Below are 20,030 nucleotides of genomic sequence, written 5' to 3' on the forward strand. Positions count from 1 at the left end.
TCAGACTTTTGAATGGTCCTATCACACATTAAGCTGATCTTTCTCTTCACCCTATTGGTAACTGCAACACTATAGAGTCATAAAGGATTACAGCATGGAAACAGGCCCTTCGGCCCAACTTGTCCATGCCGCCCTTTTTTTTTAAAACCCCAAAACTAATCCCAATTGCCCGCATTTGGCCCATATCCCTCTGCACCCATCGTACCCATGTAACTATCTAAATGCTTCTTAAAAGATAAAATTGTACCCGCCTCTACTACTACTTCTGGCAGCTTGTTCCAGACACTCACCACCCTCTGTGTGAAAAAATTGCCCCTCTGGACACTTTTGTATCTCTCCCCTCTCACCTTAAACCTATGCCCCCTAGTTTTAGATTCCCCTACCTTTGGGAAAAGATATTGACTATCTACCTTGTCTATGCCCCTCATTATTTTATAGACCTCTATAAGATCACCCCTCAGCCTCCTACGCTCCAGAGAAAAAAAGTCCCAGTTTATTCAGCCTCTCCTTATAACTCAATCCATCAAGTCCCGGTAGCATCCTAGTAAATCTTTTCTGCACTCTTTCTAGTTTAATGATATCCTTTCTATAATAGGGTGACCAAAATTGCACACAGTATTCCAAGTGTGGCCTTACCAATGTCTTGTACAACTTTAACAAGACGTCCCAACTCCTGTATTCAATGTTCTGACCGATGAAACCAAGCATGCCGAATGCCTTCTTCACCACTCTGTCCACCTGTGACTCCAGTTTCAAGGAGCTATGAACATGTACCTCCAAATCTCTTTGTTCTGTAAATCTCCCCAACGCCCTACCATGAACTGAGTAAGTCCTGCCCTGGTTCAATCTACCAAATGCATTACCTCGCATTTGTCTAAATTAAATTCCATCTGCCATTCGTCAGCCCACTGGCCCAATTGATCAAGATCCTGCTGCAATTGGAGATAACCTTCCTCACTGTCCACCATGCCACCAATCTTGGTGTCATCTGCAAACTTACGAACCATGCCCCTTATATTCTCATTCAAATCATTAATATAAATGACAAATAACATTGGGCCCAGCACTGATCCCTGAGGCACACCGCTGGTCACAGGCCTCCAGTTTGAAAAACAACTCTCTACAATCACCCTCTGGCTTCTGTCAAGAACAGTAAGAAGTTTAACAACACCAGGTTAAAGTCCAACAGGTTTATTTGGTAGCAAAAGCCACACAAGCTTTCGGAGCTCTGAGCCCCTTCTTCAGGTGAGTGGGAATTCTGTTCACAAACAGAACTTATAAGACACAGACTCAATTTACATGAATAATGGTTGGAATGCGAATACTTACAACTAATCCAGTCTTTAAGAAACAAAACAATGGGAGTGGAGAGAGCATCAAGACAGGCTAAAAAGATGTGTATTGTCTCCAGACAATTGTCTGGAGACAATACACATCTTTTTAGCCTGTCTTGATGCTCTCTCCACTCCCATTGTTTTGTTTCTTAAAGACTGGATTAGTTGTAAGTATTCGCATTCCAACCATTATTCATGTAAATTGAGTCTGTGTCTTATAAGTTCTGTTTGTGAACAGAATTCCCACTCACCTGAAGAAGGGGCTCAGAGCTCCGAAAGCTTGTGTGGCTTTTGCTACCAAATAAACCTGTTGGACTTTAACCTGGTGTTGTTAAACTTCTTACTGTGTTTACCCCAGTCCAACGCCGGCATCTCCACATTCTGTCAAGAAGCCAATTTTGTATCCATTTAGATACTAGATCCCGTGAGATTTAACTTTATGCAACAACCTACCATGCGGTACCTTGTCAAAGGCCTTGCTAAAGTCTATGTAGACAACATCAACTGCACTGCCCTCATCTATCTTCTTGGTTACCCCTTCAAAAAACTCAATTAAATTTGTGAGACATGATTTTCCACTCACAAAGGCATGCTGACTGTCCCTAATCAGTCCTTGCATCTCTAAATACCTCTAGATCCTGTCTCTCAAAATACCTTCCAACAATTTACAGTTGTGAGGCTCACTGGCCTGTAGTTCCCAGGCTTTTCTGAACCTTCTCCTTTCCTTCTCCCCTATGTACTTTATGAATGGTATGTTTTGTTTGTATAGCGTGCAAGAAACAATATTTTTGACTGTATCCCAATACATGTGACAATAATGAGTCAATTGAGTTCAATTCAATCTTATGGTGCAGGTGTAAAATTCATGATTTTCCAGTCCCGCGACCAGAAAATCCCGCCCAAGGTCAACAGACATTTAAATATCATAGAATAGAATCATAGAATGGTCCATCAAATTATCCGTCTCTCCCATGGCAGGCGGGACTGGAAAATTTACCTCCACATGTAGAAGAGTATGCTCAGGTTCAATCCTTGTTCTAGATGGGTTAGCATTAGCTGATCTTAGACTGGGCAGTTTAGCTGTAAAGTCCTAGTCAGGTTAAAGTGTCTCAACACAAATACATCCTCATAATGTATGGCCTTTACCCCTGAGGAAGGAGCTCTGTGAGGGTCTGAGAATCATTGTGGGGGGTCAGTGGATGCTCCTGAGGGGAACAGAAGATGTTAAAGCAGCTAATTAAGAATGACTAAACAAGACAGAGGACACTATAGAGCCACTGATTTTACTTGATAAAATAATGGAACCAGTTATCAGGAGTAAATTTGAGCATTATCTGTAACTTGTGTAATACACTCAGTGTATATTCAGAGCGACAAGGTTCTGTCAGCAGATCTCCTCGACCTCTTTGAGGAAGTCAAAACCCAAGTTAATTGCTGACATGGTGAAACCCAACTTCCAAAAAAATTTTGATAAAGGTCAAAGGTGGCACAGTGGTTAGCACTGCTGCCTCACAGCGCCAGGGACCCAGGTTTGAATCCCAGCTTGGGTCACTGTTTGTGCGGAGTCTGCACATTCTCCCCATGTCTGCGTGGGTTTCCTCCAGGTGCTCCGCTTTCCTGTCCGAAAGACGTGCTGGTTAGGTGCATTGGCCATGCTAAATTCTCCCTCAGTGTACCCGAACAGGCGCCGGAGTGTGGCGACTAGTAATGTAAGTCTACTTGTGATACTAATAAATAAAACATCTGAATTAAATTCAGAGATGTAGAGATTCAGGGTACAGCTTGGGAATGGATAAGAAACTGGGAAGATTTAACTGAGTGCATTCCTCAAAGTGATGCTGGGACCATATTACAAAAACGCAACACTCAGATGCTGGAAATACTCAGCAGGTCAGGCAGCATCTCGAGTTCTCCAAAACTGATATACACTGTGTGAATAAAAAACAGCATTCCCATGACACTGTCACCATGTAATGCCATATATATTGAAAGGAATGCTTGTGGTTATGTAGGACATTTCTTGGTTGTATCGACTGTTTAAAGTGAAATTAACCTTTTTATTTGAAGTATCATTCGCTTTTTTAATTGATGTTAAACTTATGTTGATTCCCAATCATGTTAGGTAAAGGTTACAAATGGTGAAATTGTGTTGGTACTTTCTTCTTTGAGGGCTCATTTAGTAAATTTGGTCATGTTGACTTACGGTTTGCCCGTGGGGATGGTATCACAGGTCAAGTTTTCAGTTCACATAATCGGCATGGTGGCACAGTGGTTAACACTGCTGCCTCACAACGCCAGGGACCCAGGTTCAATTCCAGCCTTGGGTCACTGTCTGTGTGGAGTTTGCACATTCTCCCCACACTGTCTGTGTGGGTTTCCTCCAGGTGCTCCGGTTTCCTCCCACAGTCCAAAGATGTGCGGGTTAGGTGCACTGACCATGCTAAATTGCCCCTAGTGTCAGGATTAGCAGGGTAAATATGAGGGATTATAGGAATAGGGCCTGGGTGGGATTGTGATCGGTGCAGACTCGATGGGCCAAACGGCCTCATTCTGCATTGTAGATTACATATGAACACAAATACTTGTGAATTGAAGTTAGAAATGGAAGCAGTAGCCTTATCAAAGGCACAGAAATTGCTGTGTGAAAGGACAGTGCAAACAGATTCAACACTAAGGATAGGATTTTCCTGCCGCGCTCACCCCAAAACTGGAAAATCCTGCCCGGGGTCAAGGGATCTTTCCATGGCCTGTCCCTCACCTGCAACAATTCCCGTGGCTGGCAGAATGGGAAAATTCAGCAGAGAATTGGATATGCACTTGTAAAGGAAAAGTTTGCATAGCAATGGGAAAGAAGTGGGCAGTGGAACTAATGAAATGGTTCTTTCAGAGGACCAGCCTAGGTACAATGGGACTAACAGTCTCCTTTTGTGCTGTAATATTCTATGGGAGCTAAATTCCCTTAACATGAGTGTGAGGATTACAATGCAGAATTAACCTGCACCCATTGCTTCAGGTTCTGGAAGCATGCCCAGCGTTGTGCTGGCTGCTAATGAACACGGTTGCAGCGTGCAGCTAACACCAATTACAATCTGGAGTGGCTGGACTCCTCACCCGGGATCCAAAGTCCTGAGAGACAAGGCAATAGTTAAAACTAATCTGAAAGTGAAATACCGCAGAAGCTGGAAATCTGAAACAGAAACAGGAAATTCTGGAGATACTCAGCATATCAGGCAACATCTGAGGAGAGAAACGGAGTTAACGGTGGGAAATTTCCAGCCATTCACGTCCTACGAGTGAGGACGGAGAATTTGACACTCAGCCAACTCTCCATTCACAGCAGCGGGACCAGAAAATCCTGCCGGCATTAAGGGCTGGACAATTCATAGAATCATAGAATCCTACAGTGCAGAAGGAGGCCATTCAGCCCATCGAGTCTGCGCCCACCACAATCCCACCCAGGCCCTATCCCCATAACCCCATGCATTTACCCGAGCTAGTCCCCCTGACACTAAGGGGCAATTTAGTATGGTCAGTCCACCTAACCTGCACATCTTTGAACTGTGGGAGGAAACCGGAGTGCGCAGAGGAAACCCACACAGACACGGGGAGGTCCCTCCAATGTTTCAGGTCAGTGAGCTCGCTTCCTGCCTGGGGTCAATGGACCATGGACCTTAACAGCGTTGTGCTGGCTGCTAATGAACACGATTGCAGCGTGCAGCTAACACCAATTACAATCTGGAGTGGCTGGACTCCTCACCAGGGATCCAAATTTAGCCTGCAGCCCTTAAAAGGAAGGTACGCTATGGCCAGGTCAGGCACAGGAAGTCATTCCATAAGTGAATCTGACCTGGGAAAGACACAAGAATGGCAGAAGATGGGAGTGTGCAGGCTCCAACATTTCCCAGTGCTGCACTGAGGCCTTGGTCAGAGGAGGAGAGATGTCATCTAACTGCAAACCCTCAGAAGGTAGTGGGAGCAGATAGCGGTCGAGGCCAATACCAGGAGTCCAGACCCAAGGACGCAGATACAATACTGCCAAAGGTTCATTGACTAATAGAGGTTGTCGGTGAATGAGTGGTGGGGATGTGGTGCATTGAGAAGTGCCTGAGGCCAGTTGTACAGTGAGTGTGGGATATGACATTTGCAAAGGCACTCAATTACTTTGAAGAACAGTCCTACAGTTTCCCTGGCCTAGATATCACTGAACATTGCATCATCAACTAGGCCACAGTACAAAAATAAAAGCCACACCAAAGGAAACATTCCAAACTAAATTTGTAAATTAAATCATGTCAACGAGGAATGTTTACTGCTATCGCTCTTGGGTGAGTTATTCATGGCGAGCTCGGCCGAAGCGCAGCCTGCTTTGTTATCTTCTCCCTTCCTCTTCCTCCTCTCCTGCTCCCTAGCTGCTCACGGTATTTGGTAGCAAAGGCTGTGCCCTTGTGATTGCAAGTTTGCACTGCATGCAACAGACCAACATGAATCTCGACACAGACTCTACGGATCACTGCAGGGCTTTTCCAGAGTGGTTTAGGCAGCAGGAATGTTCTTTCAGCACCCCAGTGGTCTGATCTCTCGTATTTCATGTGGCAATATGGCTTTCATTATAAGCATGCTGCCCATGTGCAGTGGGCTGGCCAGAGTCATTAGCCATGGATAAGGCATGCTTGCTTTTATCGGTCAGAACATTGAATACAGGAGTTGGGACGTCTTGTTGGAGCTGTACAAGACATTGGTAAGGCCACACTTGGAATACTGTGTGCAATTCTGGTCACCCTATTATAGAAAGGATATTATTAAACTAGAAAGAGTGCAGAAAAGATTTACTAGGATGCTACCGGTACTTGATGGATTGAGTTATAAGGAGAGGCTGAATAGACTGGGACTTTTTTCTCTGGAGTGTAGGAGGCTGAGGGGTGACCTTATAGAGGTCTATAAAATAATGAGGGGCATAGACAAGGTAGATAGTCAATGTCTTTTCCCAAAGGTAGGGGAGTCTAAAACTAAAGGGCATAGGTTTAAGATGAGAGGGGAGAGATACAAAAGTGTCCAGAGGGACAATTTTTTCTCAGAGGGTGGTGAGTGTCTGGAACAGGCTGCCAGAGGTAGTAGTAGAGGCGGGTACAATTTTATCTTTTGAAAAGCATTTAGATAGTTACATGGGTACGATGGGTATAGAGGGATATGGGCCAAATGCGGGCAATTGGGATTAGCTTAAGGGTTTAAAAAAAAAAATAATGGGGGCATGGACAAGTTGGGCTGAAGGGCCTGTTTCCATGCTGTAAACCTCTATGACTCTATGACTCTAAGCCAGTAGCCACATTTTGGTTTGTCTCGGTAGCTCCAATTGAGATAGTACAGTGGACTGCTGCAGAATGAAGGCAGACAAGATACTGGGCATTACCCTGCATGATGTGCTGTGCATGGTTCCACATCAGCTGCCTTTGGAGAGAGTAGAATCCCTTTGGATTACTGTATTTCTTAGAGACAATATGTGGTTCCTGCAAAGCCATGTGCTTGTAGTCAACGACACCTTGCACCATGGAGCTCCTGAAACCATTGCAAAGTCACATGCTTGCCCCATCGCAAGAGAGAATGAACTATGGTCAGCTCTTTGAAAAGCGTCTCAGCAAGCTCCCCCACACAAACTGTGAGAGGTTGCAAAAATCTCCAGCTATGGCCTGGGGGAAGCTCAATGTCTGAAAGGTTGTGGGCACCTTGACAGCCACGAGCAATGCTATCTTTGCCCTGCTCTGAAATTGAGGTTGTGGCTGCAGCAGGGGGAAGACTTCAGTGAGGACACCCGAGGTTAAGTGTAAACGTCCCACACATTACTCTTCACTGAGGTTCAGGTAGAATTGCTTTTTGAACACTGTGGACATATATGGTTACTGCTGAGAGTCCTTCTCCCTCTTCTAGCAGTTTGTCCTGGTCTGTGTAGCCTCTGCTCAATCTATCAGTCATATTTTATGCCAAGGGGAATGCCTATTACTACATCTCAAAGTCAGGGATAAATACTTTAGCGTCTACCACAGCACCTTCTGTGGAACTTAGCAACTTTACAGAACTGTTGAAAGCACCATAGATCTATGCAATTGACAGTCAGTGGAAATCTAGCAGCAACTAGAATCATAGAATGGTTACAATGCAGAAGGAGGTCATTGACCCATTGTCTATGTGGCTCTCTGCAAAAGGAACTCATTTAGTCCCTTTCCCCCATAGCCCTGCATTCAATTCTCTTTTGAAAGACACAATTATATCTGCCTCAGCCTCACTCTCAGGCAGTGCATTCCAGATCCTAACCATTCACTCCATAAAAATTATTTCCCTCATGTTGCTGTTGCTTCTTTTCCTAATGACCTTTAATTGGGCGACACGGTAGCACAGTGGTTAGCACTGCTGCTTCACAGCTCCAGGGACCTGGGTTCGATTCCTGGCTTGTGTCACTGTCTGTGTGGAGTTTGCACATTCTCCTCGTGTCTGCGTGGGTTTCCTCCGGGTGCTCTGGTTTCCTCCCACCGTCCAAAGATGTGGGGGTTAGGTTGATTGGCCATGCTAAAATTGCCCCTTCGAGTCCTGAGATGTCTAGGTTAGAGGGATTAGTGGGTGGGATATGGGGATAGGGCCTGGGTGGGATTGTGGTCGGTGCAGACTTGATGGGCCGAAGGGCCTCTTTCTGCACTGTAGGGTATCTATCTATCTTAATCTGAGCCTTCTGGTTCTCAATCCTTGCGCCAAGGGGAACAGTAGTCTTTTGGGGTCGGTTCAGCTCAGTTGGCTGGACAGCTGGTTAGTGATGCTGAGCGACGCCAACTGCGTGGGTCCAATTCCCGTACCGGCTGAGGTTATTCATGAAGGCCCTGCCTTCTCAACTTTGCCCTTAGCCCAAGATGTGTTGACCCTCAGACTAAATCACCACCAGTCAGTTCTCCCTCTCAAAGGGGAAATCAGCCGATGATCAACTGGGACTATCGTGATTTTACTGGACTTATAAAACCGTTATTATCCAAAAATGGACCTTGCGCATCCTAATTTTGTACTGTACGGTTTTATGATAAAGTTAAATAAACAAGTGGCAATGATGAGACTGGAATCAGAAAATGGTGCATTGAAAATACATCCATGTGAGTTCTCTTGATGGTTCAGGGAGTTGCTGGGTCAAGCCCCATTCTGTGCTGAGTTGTAAATCTCAGCTGAAATCCCCTATATATGGAGAACGGTCTTTTTGAGAAATATAGGAGGACTGTTAGAACCTTCGCAAATGAATCATAGAATCCTTACAGTGCAGAAGAGGCGATTCAGTCCATCAAGTCTGCATCGACTATCTGACAGAGTATCTTACCCAGACCCCCTCACCCGCCTTATCCCTGTAACCCCACATATATGAGTGTAGATGCCGGTGTTGGACTGGGGTAAACACAGTAAGAAGTCTCGCAACACCAGGTTAAAGTCCAACAGGTTTATTTGGTAGCAAAATCCACTAGCTTTCGGAGCGCTGCTCCTTTGTCAGGTGAGTGGGAGTTCTATTCACAAACAGGGCATATAAAGACACAAACTCAATTTACAAAATAATGATTGGAATGTGAGTCTTTACAGGTAATCAAGTCTTAAAGGTACAGACAATGTGAGTGGAGAGAGCATTAAGGACAGGTTAAAGAGATGTGTATTGTCTCCAGACAGGACAGTTAGTGAGATTTTGCAAGTCCAGGCAAGTCGTGGGGGTTACAGATAGTGTGACATGAACCCAAGATCCCGGTTGAGGCCGTCCTCATGTGTGCGGAACTTGGCTATCAGTCTCTGCTCAGCGACTCTGTGTTGTCGTGTGTCGTGAAGGCCACTTTGGAGAACGCTTACCCGAAGATCAGAGGCCGAATGCCCGTGACCGCTGAAGTGTTCCCCAACAGGAAGAGAACAGTCTTGCCTGGTGATTGTCGAGCGGTGTTCATTCATCCGTTGTTGTAGTGTCTGCATAGTTTCCCCAATGTACCATGCCTCGGGACATCCTTTCCTGCAGCGTATCAGGTAGACAACGTTGGCCGAGTTGCAAGAGTATGTACCGTGTACAAAGAACAAAGAACAAAGAACAAAGAACAGTACAGCACAGGAAACAGGCCCTTCGGCCCTCCAAGCCTGTGCCGCTCCTTGGTCCAACTAGACCAATCGTTTGTATCCCTCCATTCCCAGGCTGCTCATGTGACTATCCAGGTAAGTCTTAAACGATGTCAGCGTGCCTGCCTCCACCACCCTACTTGGCAGCGCATTCCAGGCCCCCACCACCCTCTGTGTAAAAAACGTCCCTCTGATGTACCTGGTGGATGGTGTTCTCACGTGAGATGATGGCATCTGTGTCGATGATCCGGCACGTCTTGCAGAGGTTGCTGTGACAGGGTTGTGTGGTGTCGTGGTCACTGTTCTCCTGAAGGCTGGGTAGTTTGCTGCAGACAATGGTCTGTTTGAGGTTGTGCGGTTGTTTGAAGGCAAGAAGTGAGGGTGTGGGGGATGGCCTTGGCGAGATGTTCGTCTTCATCAATGACATGTTGGAGGCTCCGGAGAAGATGTCGTAGCTTCTTCGCTCCGGGGAAGTACTGGACGACGAAGGGTACTCTGTCCACCATGTCCCGTCTTTGTCTTCTGAGGAGGTCGGTGCGGTTTTTTGCTGTGGCGCATCGGAACTGTCGATTGATGAGTTGAGCGCCATATCCTGTTCTTATGAGGGCATCTTTCAGTGTCTGGAGGTGTCTGTTGCGATCCTCCTCATCTGAGCAGATCCTGTGTGCACGGAGGGCTTGTCCGTAGGGGATGGCTTCTTTAACGTGTTTAGGGTGGAAGCTGGAGAAGTGGAGCATCGTGAGGTTATCCGTGGGCTTGCGGTTCAGTGAGGTGCTGAGGTGACCGTCCTGAATGGAGATGCGTGTGTCCAAGAATGCAACCGATTCCGGAGAGTAGTCCATGGTGAGTCTGATGGTGGGATGGAACTTGTTGATGTCATCATATAGTTGTTTCAGTGATTGTTCACCATGAGTCCAAAGGAAGAAAATGTCATCGATGTATCTAGCGTATAGCATCGGTTGAAGGTCCTGTGCGGTGAAGAGGTCTTGTTCGAACCTGTGCATGAAGATGTTGGCATATTGAGGTGCGAATTTGGTCCCCATGGCTGTTCCGTGTGTCTGGATGAAGAACTGGTTGTTGAAGGTGAAGACATTGTGGTCCAGGATGAAGCGGATGAGTTGTAAAATTGCATCTGGAGACTGGCAGTTGTCGGCGTTGAGTACTGAGGCAGTTGCAGCAATGCCATTGTCGTGGGGGATGCTGGTGTAGAGTGCCGAGACATCCATTGTGACGAGGAGTGCTCCTGGTTCAACTGCTCCATGTGTGCTGAGTTTCTGTAGGAAGTCCGTAGTGTAATCACCAGGCAAGAGTGTTCTCTTCCTGTTGGGGAGCACTTCAGTGGTCACGGGCATTCGGCCTCTGATCTTCGGGTAAGCGTTCTCCAAGGCGGCCTTCACGACACACGACAGCACAGAGTTGCTGAGCAGAGACTGATAGCTAAGTTCCGCACACATGAGGTTGGCCTCAACTGGGATCTTGGGTTCATGTCACACTATCTGTAACCCCAACGACTTGCCTGGACTTGCAAAATCTCACTAACTGTCCTGTCTGGAGACAATACACACCTCTTTAACCTGTGCTTAACGCTCTCTCCACACACATTGTCTGTACCTTTAAGACTTGATTACCTGTGAAGACTCGCATTCCAGCCATTATTTTGTAAATTGAGTTTGTGTCTTTATATGCCCTGTTTGTGAACAGAACTCCCACTCATCTGACGAAGGGGCAGCAAGCGCTCCAAAAGCTAGTGGCTTTTGCTACCAAATAAACCTGTTGGACTTTAACCTGGTGTTGTTAAACTTCTTACTGTGTTTACCCCACATATATCCCATGGCTAATCTATCTAACCTCTGCATCTTGGGACACTAGGGACAACTTAGCCACGGCCAATCAACCTAACCTGCACATCTTTGGACTGTGGAAGGAAACCAAAGGAGACACGGGGAGGATGTGCAAACACCACACAGTCACCCGAGGCCAGAATTGAACCCGGGTCCCTGGAGCTGTGAGGCAACAGTGCTAACCACTGTGCCACTGTGCCACCCCAGGCTGAACCGGAGAGTCAGCACCATCAGGAGAGGAGGAAACAGAAAGTACATAGATGTGCATCGTGTCAAAGGGCATGCCAGAGTGCTTCACAGCATAATAATTACCTTTGAATTCACAGTTGTAAAAGCAAACACACAAGTTAATTTGTACACAAGGCCCTAAAAAAGGTGAGTAATCGGCTTTTAATGATGTTGGTTGAGGGAGAAAATTGCCGAGGACCAAAATTAAACATATTTTCATAGATTTAAACCTCATTTTATTTCCCCTCTTTCTCCTGCATCCTACACTGATGATGTAAGAACTTTAAAAATAAACAGCAGCTTATACTTAACCTTGAAATATCACTTTTCAGCCCCGATTGTAAATATTTACAACTACTTGTCTTTTGACAAAAACTGCAGTGTAGCAAAAAATTGTGAGGCGCTTCACTTTGTGGTGTCGGAGGAACAGGTCAATAAGCACCAAGTAGTGGGGAATGTTCCGGCAATCAACCAAAGGCATGCTCAACAGGGAAGACTGCGTGGTGGGTTTTAAACATGAGAAGAGGGAGAGAGCAAGGTGAAGCGGCGATGGCAAACACTTACAGGGAATAGGGCCAAAATGGAAGGCTGTTCAAGCACAGATGGAACAGAGGAAGGATGTGTACAGTCCGCCGGGATTGGTAGAGTGGAGATTCAAGGAGGGAAACTAGGCTGCTGAGGTGAGGTTGGGATTAGACCCGGGAGGGATTTGTAGACATGCAATGATTTTGAAGTTGATGTGTTGTAGGGTAGAGAACCAGTAGGGGTTAATGGGACCAAGGGAAACAGATGAGTGAGGCAGAGTGAGGTGCATCATTCGTGGAGTTTTGGCTGAATTTGAGCTTTGAAGATCCCAAGGTGGCACAGTGGTTAGCACTGCTGCCTCACAGCACCAGGGAGCCGGGTTCAATTCCGGCTTGGGTCACTGTCTGTGTGGAGTTTGCATGTTCTCCCCGTGTCTGTGTGGGTTTCCTCCGGGTGCTCCGGTTTCCTCCCACAGTCCAAAAGATGTGCTGGTTAGGTGCATTGGCCCTGCTAAATTCTTCCTCAGTGTACCCAAACAGGCGCCGGAGTGTGGCAACTAGGGGATTTTCTCAGTAACTTCATTGCAGTGTTAATGTAAATCTACTTGCGACTAATAAATATACTTTACTTTTACTTTTTATGTTCTCCTCATGTCTACATGGGTTTCCTCCGGGTGCTCCAGTTTCCTCCCACAATCCAAAGATGTGCAGGTTAGGTTGATTGGCCATGCTAAATTGCCCCTTACTTTCAGGGGGATTAGCAGGGTAAATACGTTGGGTTACAGGGATAGGGCCTGGGTGGGATTGTTGACGGTGCAGACTCGATGGGTCGAATGGCCTCCTTCTGCACTGTAGGGATTCTATGACTGGTGTCCCAATGTTTCAAGTTAAGGTATCACTGGTGCTGCCAATAAGATAAAGGTAGAAGAGACTGATCTTAGAACCAATAGTGGGCTTTGGCCTTTCAGATGAACTCAACAATGCCTCTTTGAGGGCCTGGGTGGGCGAGGGTTAAAAATGGAATGAGTTCAAGTGGGGGGTGATGTGGCAGCGATAACAGAGTACAAATAAGAGGCTGTTCAAGTGTCAGCGAGTGCAGCTGGCTTGCTCACTTAATGCAAGTGCATGGTTATTAAACATATGGCACAGCAGTCACTCCACACAGATGGTATTGTACATTGTGTGCTTGGTTCGGTTGCCATGGATTAAGAGAGTCCTTGTAAATTTTGTTAATTATCTTGATTGTGTTTATCATTTTAAATGCCACTGACCTTTTAGCAACTCATTGCTATTACACCATTACACAGATTCAATAGCATTTTCCCGTCTGATCACATCTTTGATTTTATTCATGTTTTTTTTGGTGTTGTGGGCAAGAATGATAAATACATTAGAATTTTTAAAAATTAGACCTGTTCTGTGATCATCAAGTTGAGGTCGATGCTAGAGAATGGCGTGGCCCAAAATTGGGTACCCACTTTCCCATCAAATGCGCCAGGACAGGTACAGCATGGATTAGATGCCGAGTACAGTTCATTCTGCACTGCTCCAACAGGGGGCTCCAGCCCCCCCCCCCCCCCCCCGCCATCTCACGGGAAGGTCCATACCAAGCCAGTGTGACAATTCTCCATTTCTCCCACTTTGCATCCCAGGACCCCTTAGAAACTATTGAACTGACAGCAACATTCTGCTCTGGATCCCAATCCTCAGCAGCGGAGAGACTGAGATTTCCCAAAAGTAGCCTGAAATTTATGAGTACTTTCATCCAATCTGGGCTGAAAGTGAGCCCATAAGAGAAAGGTCAGCATCTTAACCCAGTGCACTGACCTATTGAACCTATCGTGGTGCTGAATATCTGACTCACTGCAGCATTCAATATCCAACACCCTGGGCCTGCTGCATGTCTGAGTCTCCACTCCAATTGTGCTTGATGCTTTCTCTTGGATCTGGCAAGCTAAGGGTGAAGGAGAGAGGCCAAAGCATTTAAATACACGCTTTGGCAGGATGTGTTAGCTATCACATTTCTTGCGGCACTTTACAGGAAGTCCACATTAGGTGGCCCAACATAAATCAAGTGGGAAAGATTGCAGGGAATCTCACATCATATTGGAGCATCTTTCGTTTCATTTGTCCTCAGGAGGTGGTCGATACTGGTGAGGCTGTATTCATTGCTCTTTCTAGTTGAAAGTTTATTTATTAGTGTCACAAGTAGGCTTACATTAAACACTGTGTCACCACACTCCGGCGCCTGTTCGGGAACACGGAGGAACAATCTAGTATGGCTAATGCACCTAACCAGCACATCTTTCGGATGTGGGAGGAAACAGAAGCACCCGTTGGAAACCCACGCAGACACAGGGAGAATGTGCAGACTCTGCACAGACAGTGACCCGAGCCAGGAATCGAACCTGAGTCCCTGGCGCTGCGAGGCAGCAGTGCTAACCATTTTGCTGCTCTTGTCCTTCTTGGTGGTAAAGCTGGTTGACCTGGGAGATTTTGTTAAGCCAGGTCACTGAGTTGCTGCAGTGCTTCCTGAGAGTTTACACAGTGCAGCCACAGTATGGCAGGGGTAGAGATGCAACTATTCAATCTAGTGACAGAGCAATAATTGAGCAGAATACTCTGAAACAGTGTCAAGTTTCCTGAGTGTTATACAGCACCAATTCAGGCAAGTGGTGACCATTCCCAGATCTAATTTTTCAGTATGGCTATATAGCAGGCTATAGCTTGAATTGTTGAATAGTTGAATGGTTCTCCCACTTGGGAACCAGTTCCCTGATGATAATGAAAAGTATTTATTAGGGTTGAGTGGGTTGGGGCAACCTTTGACCTTTCAATGCTTAGGTTGGTGCCAATAGTTTTGTCCGACATTATTCTTGGATCCTGCTTTGGACCGATTGTTTACAACTTAGGGCCTTGCTAGGCCACTTCAGAGGCTATAACAGTCGACCACGTGTTGTGGGATTGGTATTAAGTGGATTATTGCGACCGTCTGGGAGTCTTGATGATTAACTGGTGCAAAAGCCCATAATTTACGAGATTAATTGAATTTGGTTACACAGCTTGCCACGGTGAGATTTGAATTCATGACCTCTGGAGGGCAATCCTGCAGCATAACCATGACCTGCTCTCCTCCAGCCAGCTAGCTCAGTGACAGCGCAACTTATGAACTGTTATCATGAGCGTATCAGACCCAACATCTGGCATTTTTGGGGCTCCGACTGGATGGAATGGCCAACGCCAAAAACCAGTGCTTACGTTAAAGTGGGACCGCCACCACGTTTCTCACCAAAGATTCAATGGTGAGGCACTGAGGGAGGTGGAGGGCACTTAGCTGCTTGTTTCTGATGGGAAGAGGCAAGCCATAACTTCTCTCAGAACATGTATTGGTGCAGGCTTGCCAGCCGCACTTCCAACCCCAATCCAATATGTGATCTGATCCAGATCAGCCATTTTGAGAAGTGCCTGTTCAACAAAAGCAAATTAGCAGCTCCCAGAAACCCACTGGGCTCAGCCGAGGTCAAAATACTAGCAACAACGAGCAAGCAACAAGGGACAGCACAGTGGCCACTGGTTAGCACTGCTGCCTCACAGCGCCATGGACCTGGCCACTGTCTGTGCAGAGTCCTCACGTTCTCCTCATGTCTGCGTGGGTTTCCTCCGGGTGCTCTGGTTTCCTCCTGCACCCCAAAGATGTGCGGGTTAGGTGAATTGGCCATGCTAAATTGCCCCTTAGTGTCAGGGGGATTCGCAGGATAAATACGTGGGGTTACAAAGAGAGGGCCTGGGTGGGATTGTTGTCGGTGCAGGCTCGATGGGCCAAATGGCCTCCTCCTGCACTGTAGGGATTCTATGATTCTAAACAAACAACTTGCATTTGTATAGCATCTTTAAGTAAATTTTCCCAAAGTACTGACTGGAGTTTAATCAGACAAAAATTGAAACTGAGCCAAAGAAGGAGAAATTAGTATGGGAAGTAGGTGTGAAGCAGTCATAAAGGAGGAATGAGAGAGAGAGGTAGAGAGGTTAAGGAAGTGAATTCCAAAGCTTAGGGTCTCCACATGAAGGCAGGGCCAGCAGTTTTCGGGTGAATTAAATCAGGTATGCATCAAAACACAGAATTGGTGGATATTAGCATTCTCAAAGGACTTATCCTGGAAAGGATAATAGAGTCCAGGAGGGTGAGGCCTTGGAGGGAACAGGGTTGAAAATTTGAGGTCTTGGTGGTAAAGGTGCCAATATCGGCCAGCGAGCACATGGCTGATGAAGGAATGGGATTTGGTTCGAGGTTTCGATACAGATGGCAGAGTTTCAGCTGAGTTGTGGTTTATGGAGAGTGGAAATGGGAGGCTGGCCATAAGCACATTTGAATAGGTGGGTCCGGGGGAATGGAAGCATGTGAGGATTTCAGGAGTAGATGGGTTGAGACAGGTAATGTTACAGTTAGAAGCTGGGGGCCTTGATGGTGCAGTAACTATGTGGTCAGAATCTCAGATCAGATTCAAATAGGATGCTGAGGTTGCAAACAGTCTGGATCAGCTCGAGTCAGTAATAACACCATGAAATTCTTTATAATATCCCCACAGAGCCATGGTTTAGTCTCTCCACTCAGAGATGCCACCTCCAACAATGCAGTACTCACTGAGATGTCAGCTGAGATGTTAGGCCCCAGTCCTTAAGTGTGGCAAGTGGGGCTTGAACCCATGATTTTATTTTTTAGTGACAATTCACACAGGGTCAAACTGACACTCGTGTTTGAGCCTTTAGATGATGCATTGAAACTTTCCCCACTCTCTCTCTCTCTCTCTGGAGAAAGCTCTGTCTAGAAATAGGGGTGACTGTTTAAAAATAAGGAGTTGCTCATTTAAGATGGAGATGAGGAGAAATTGTTTCTCTTAGAGGGTTGACTGTCTCTGACACACTCTTCCTCACAAGGCAGTGGAGGCTGTGTGTTTGCACATTTTTAAGGCCGAGCTTGATAGATTCCTGATTAGAAAGGGAGTGAAAGGTTGTTGGGGGTAGGCAGGAATGTGGGGGCTGGAGTTACAATCAGATCAGTCATGGTCGTAATGAATGGCGGAACAGGGGCCGAGTGGCCTACTCCTATCTCTAATTTGTATGCTGGTAAGATCAGAGAAAGCTTATATTTTAATTTTCCTCGCAGTGACTTTCTGTGCTTTTGTGAGAGTTGATTACTTCCTGTTCAGCCAAGCTAACACAAACAGTCACTGGCCAGCGGTGTTTTGTGTATCTCAGTCATGATGTATTCACATTATTGTGTGACCCTGGTTTAAGCCTTATGGTTACTGCAATGTCAATTGGATCAATGGCTTAAAGCTATGCTTACCTGGTCCTGAAATCTGACAGCCATTTTGCAATTATCTTTTCATGTTTCCTGATTCCTCCCACTCCTCCTGATTTTGCTCCGCTGGGATTCTGGTAACTCTTCACTTTTGCCACTACTGAGTTCAAAAGAGGTTTGGAGATTGTGCTGGAGGTCCATACAATAGCTCCCAGTGAAAGAACGTGCAGCAAATTCCACTCTGGTAACTTACACCTGCACCCTTAACCGCAGAGGAGTGAAACCTGTTGAGCTGACAGGCCAGAGCCTCTCTCTGCCCCGCCCAGTGACGACACAGCAACACACAACCTCAGGTAAACACCGTTACTGTTCTGGGGTTTGAAATCTCAGGCCTAAATCTACATTCTGCACCAAGGGCCCCGAATTTATTCAACATTCCAAAATTGCGGATTTGATGCAGAAACAGAATAACATCAATTAACCCAACAGCTTGAAGGTTTAGCTCCCACCCCAGGCAAATTAAAGCCATCAAACATTAACTGGTTGGTATGAGGGAGGTGCCCCTTGCATACCAAGGTTAATCCAGACGCACCATAATTCTCTGCACACACAGACTAAAGTTACTAAACTGTTTCACTTCGAACTCAGAAAGTGTTCCTATTGGCCTCAGCTCTCTGTGAAAATCCACCTGTTTAAAATCTCGGACTACTCCACATCAGACAGGTATTATACATTTAAACACACATTTGCAACCCTCACCCATTCCTTTGCTACCTCTACGGCACAGTAGCACGGTAGCACAGTGGTCAGCACTGCTGCTTCACAGCTCCAGGGACCTGGGTTCGATTCCTGGCTTGGGTCACTGTCTGTGTGGAGTTTGCACATTCTCCTCGCGTCTGCGTGGGTTTCCTCCGGGTGCTCCGGTTTCCTCCCACAGTCCAAAGATGTGGGGGTTAGGTTGATTGGCCATGCTAAAATTGCCCCTTAGTGTCCTGGGGTGTGTGGATTAGCGGGTAAAATATATGGGGATAGGGCTTGGGTGGGATTGTGGTCAGTGCAGACTCGATGGGCCGAATGGCCTCTTTCTGTACTGTAGGGTTTCTATGATTTCTACCATGACTATTTCAATGCACCATTCCGAGCCAGCCTCCCTTTTCCATCCTCCATAATCTAACATCATCAAGTGGGGTGGCACGTTGGCACAGTAGTTAGCACCTCTGCCTCACAGCTCCAGCGACCCCGGTTCGATTCCAGCCTTGGGTGACTGTGTGGAGGTTGCATGTTGTTTGCTTGGGTTTTGTCCGGATGCTCCAGTTTTCTCCCACAGTCCAAAGATGTGCTGGTTAGGGGGATTGGCCATGGTAAATTGTCACTTAGGTTAGATAGATTCACCATGGGAAAGATATGGGGTTACGCAGATAGTGGGGGTGGGAGAGGGCCTGGGTAAGATAATCTGTCGGTGCAGACTCAATGGGCCGAATGGCCTCTTCTGCACTGTAGGGATTTTAAGAAAACTCTGCTGCTTAGCTTTATCTAAACATGTACCCATTACCCCTGTGATTGCTAATGAACGTTGGTTCCTGGTTAAATAATAGGTCGATTTTAAAATTCTCATTCTTGTCTTCAACTTTTTAACAAAATTATATTTTATTCATAAAATACCTGAAAGAAGATTTCAAAATTCCAAAACGGCCATCAGAGAGAGTGCAATAATATTCAAGCTTTCTGCATAGATCATATTCTGAGGTGCTTCAATCCAATCAAGAGGATATATTTAAGTCTCTCCACAGTATGGACTCTTCCTATCTCTGCAGCCTCACAGCCCGACAATCAATATTCCCTCTAAGCTGTGTGGTTGCATAGCAACCAGAGAGTTCCTGCACAGGGTGTGTTGTGCACATATTGGCCCCTTTAAGATAAAACACACATGTGGCTGAGCACAAAAATTGAAAGGGCCACACACAATTATGGGTGGCACAGTGGTTAGCGCTGCTGCTTCACAGCGTCAGGGACCTGGGTTCAATTCCCGGCGTGGGTCACTGTCTGTGTGGAATCATAGAATCATAGAAACCCTACAGCACCGAAAGAGGCCATTCGGCCAATCGAGTCTGCACAGACCACAATCCCACCCAAGCCCTACCCCCATACCCCTACATATTTTATCCACTAATCCCTCTAACCTATGCATCTCAGGACACTAAGGGGCAATTTTAGCATGGCCAATCAACCTAACCCGCACATCTTTAGACTGTGGGAGGAAACCGGAGCACCCGGAGGAAACCCACGCAGACACGAGGAGAATGTGCAAACTCCACACAGACAGTGACCCAAGCCGGGAATCGAACCCAGGTCCCTGGAGCTGTGAAGCAGCAGTGCTAACCACTGTGCTACCGTGCTGCCCATGTTCTCCCCATGTCTGCATGGGTTTCCTCAGGGTGCTCCTGTTTCCTCCCATAGTCCAAAGATATGCAGGTTAGGTTGATTGGCCGTGCTAAATTGCCCCTTAGTGTCAGGAAGGTTATCAGGGCAAATACATGGGGTTAAGGAGATAGTGCCTGAGTGGGATTATGGTCGGTGCAGGCTCGATGGGGCAAACGGCCTCTTTCTGCATTGTAGGGATTCTATGAATTGATCGAGATTCGCTGCCTACAACTCTCAGAGATATCTGCGCTTCTCAAATTCTTGTTTC

The 20,030-nt window shown here is 46.4% G+C and overlaps 1 protein-coding gene across 4 annotated transcripts in view; it reads right to left on the reverse strand.

Annotated features, from left to right (window-relative positions):
* LOC144479440 (tight junction protein ZO-3-like) overlaps positions 1 to 20,030 on the reverse strand; it is a 335,349-nt gene that overhangs the window by 290,656 nt on the left and 24,663 nt on the right. For 3 of the 4 annotated variants that reach the window (XR_013495530.1, XM_078198105.1, XM_078198103.1), the window contains exon 1: positions 17,387 to 17,524. The exons of the other annotated variant lie outside the window; for it this stretch is intronic. Coding sequence is in view for 2 of the 3 variants with exons in the window: in XM_078198105.1 (XP_078054231.1) it covers positions 17,387 to 17,410 (24 nt within the window). In the remaining variant the exon portion in view is untranslated. Of the gene's footprint in view, positions 1 to 17,386; positions 17,525 to 20,030 lie in introns of those variants that run through there. 4 annotated transcript variants of the gene reach the window in all.

The sequence above is a fragment of the Mustelus asterias genome, chromosome 26 (genome assembly GCF_964213995.1).
Source record: "Mustelus asterias chromosome 26, sMusAst1.hap1.1, whole genome shotgun sequence".
Taxonomy (NCBI): domain Eukaryota; kingdom Metazoa; phylum Chordata; class Chondrichthyes; order Carcharhiniformes; family Triakidae; genus Mustelus; species Mustelus asterias.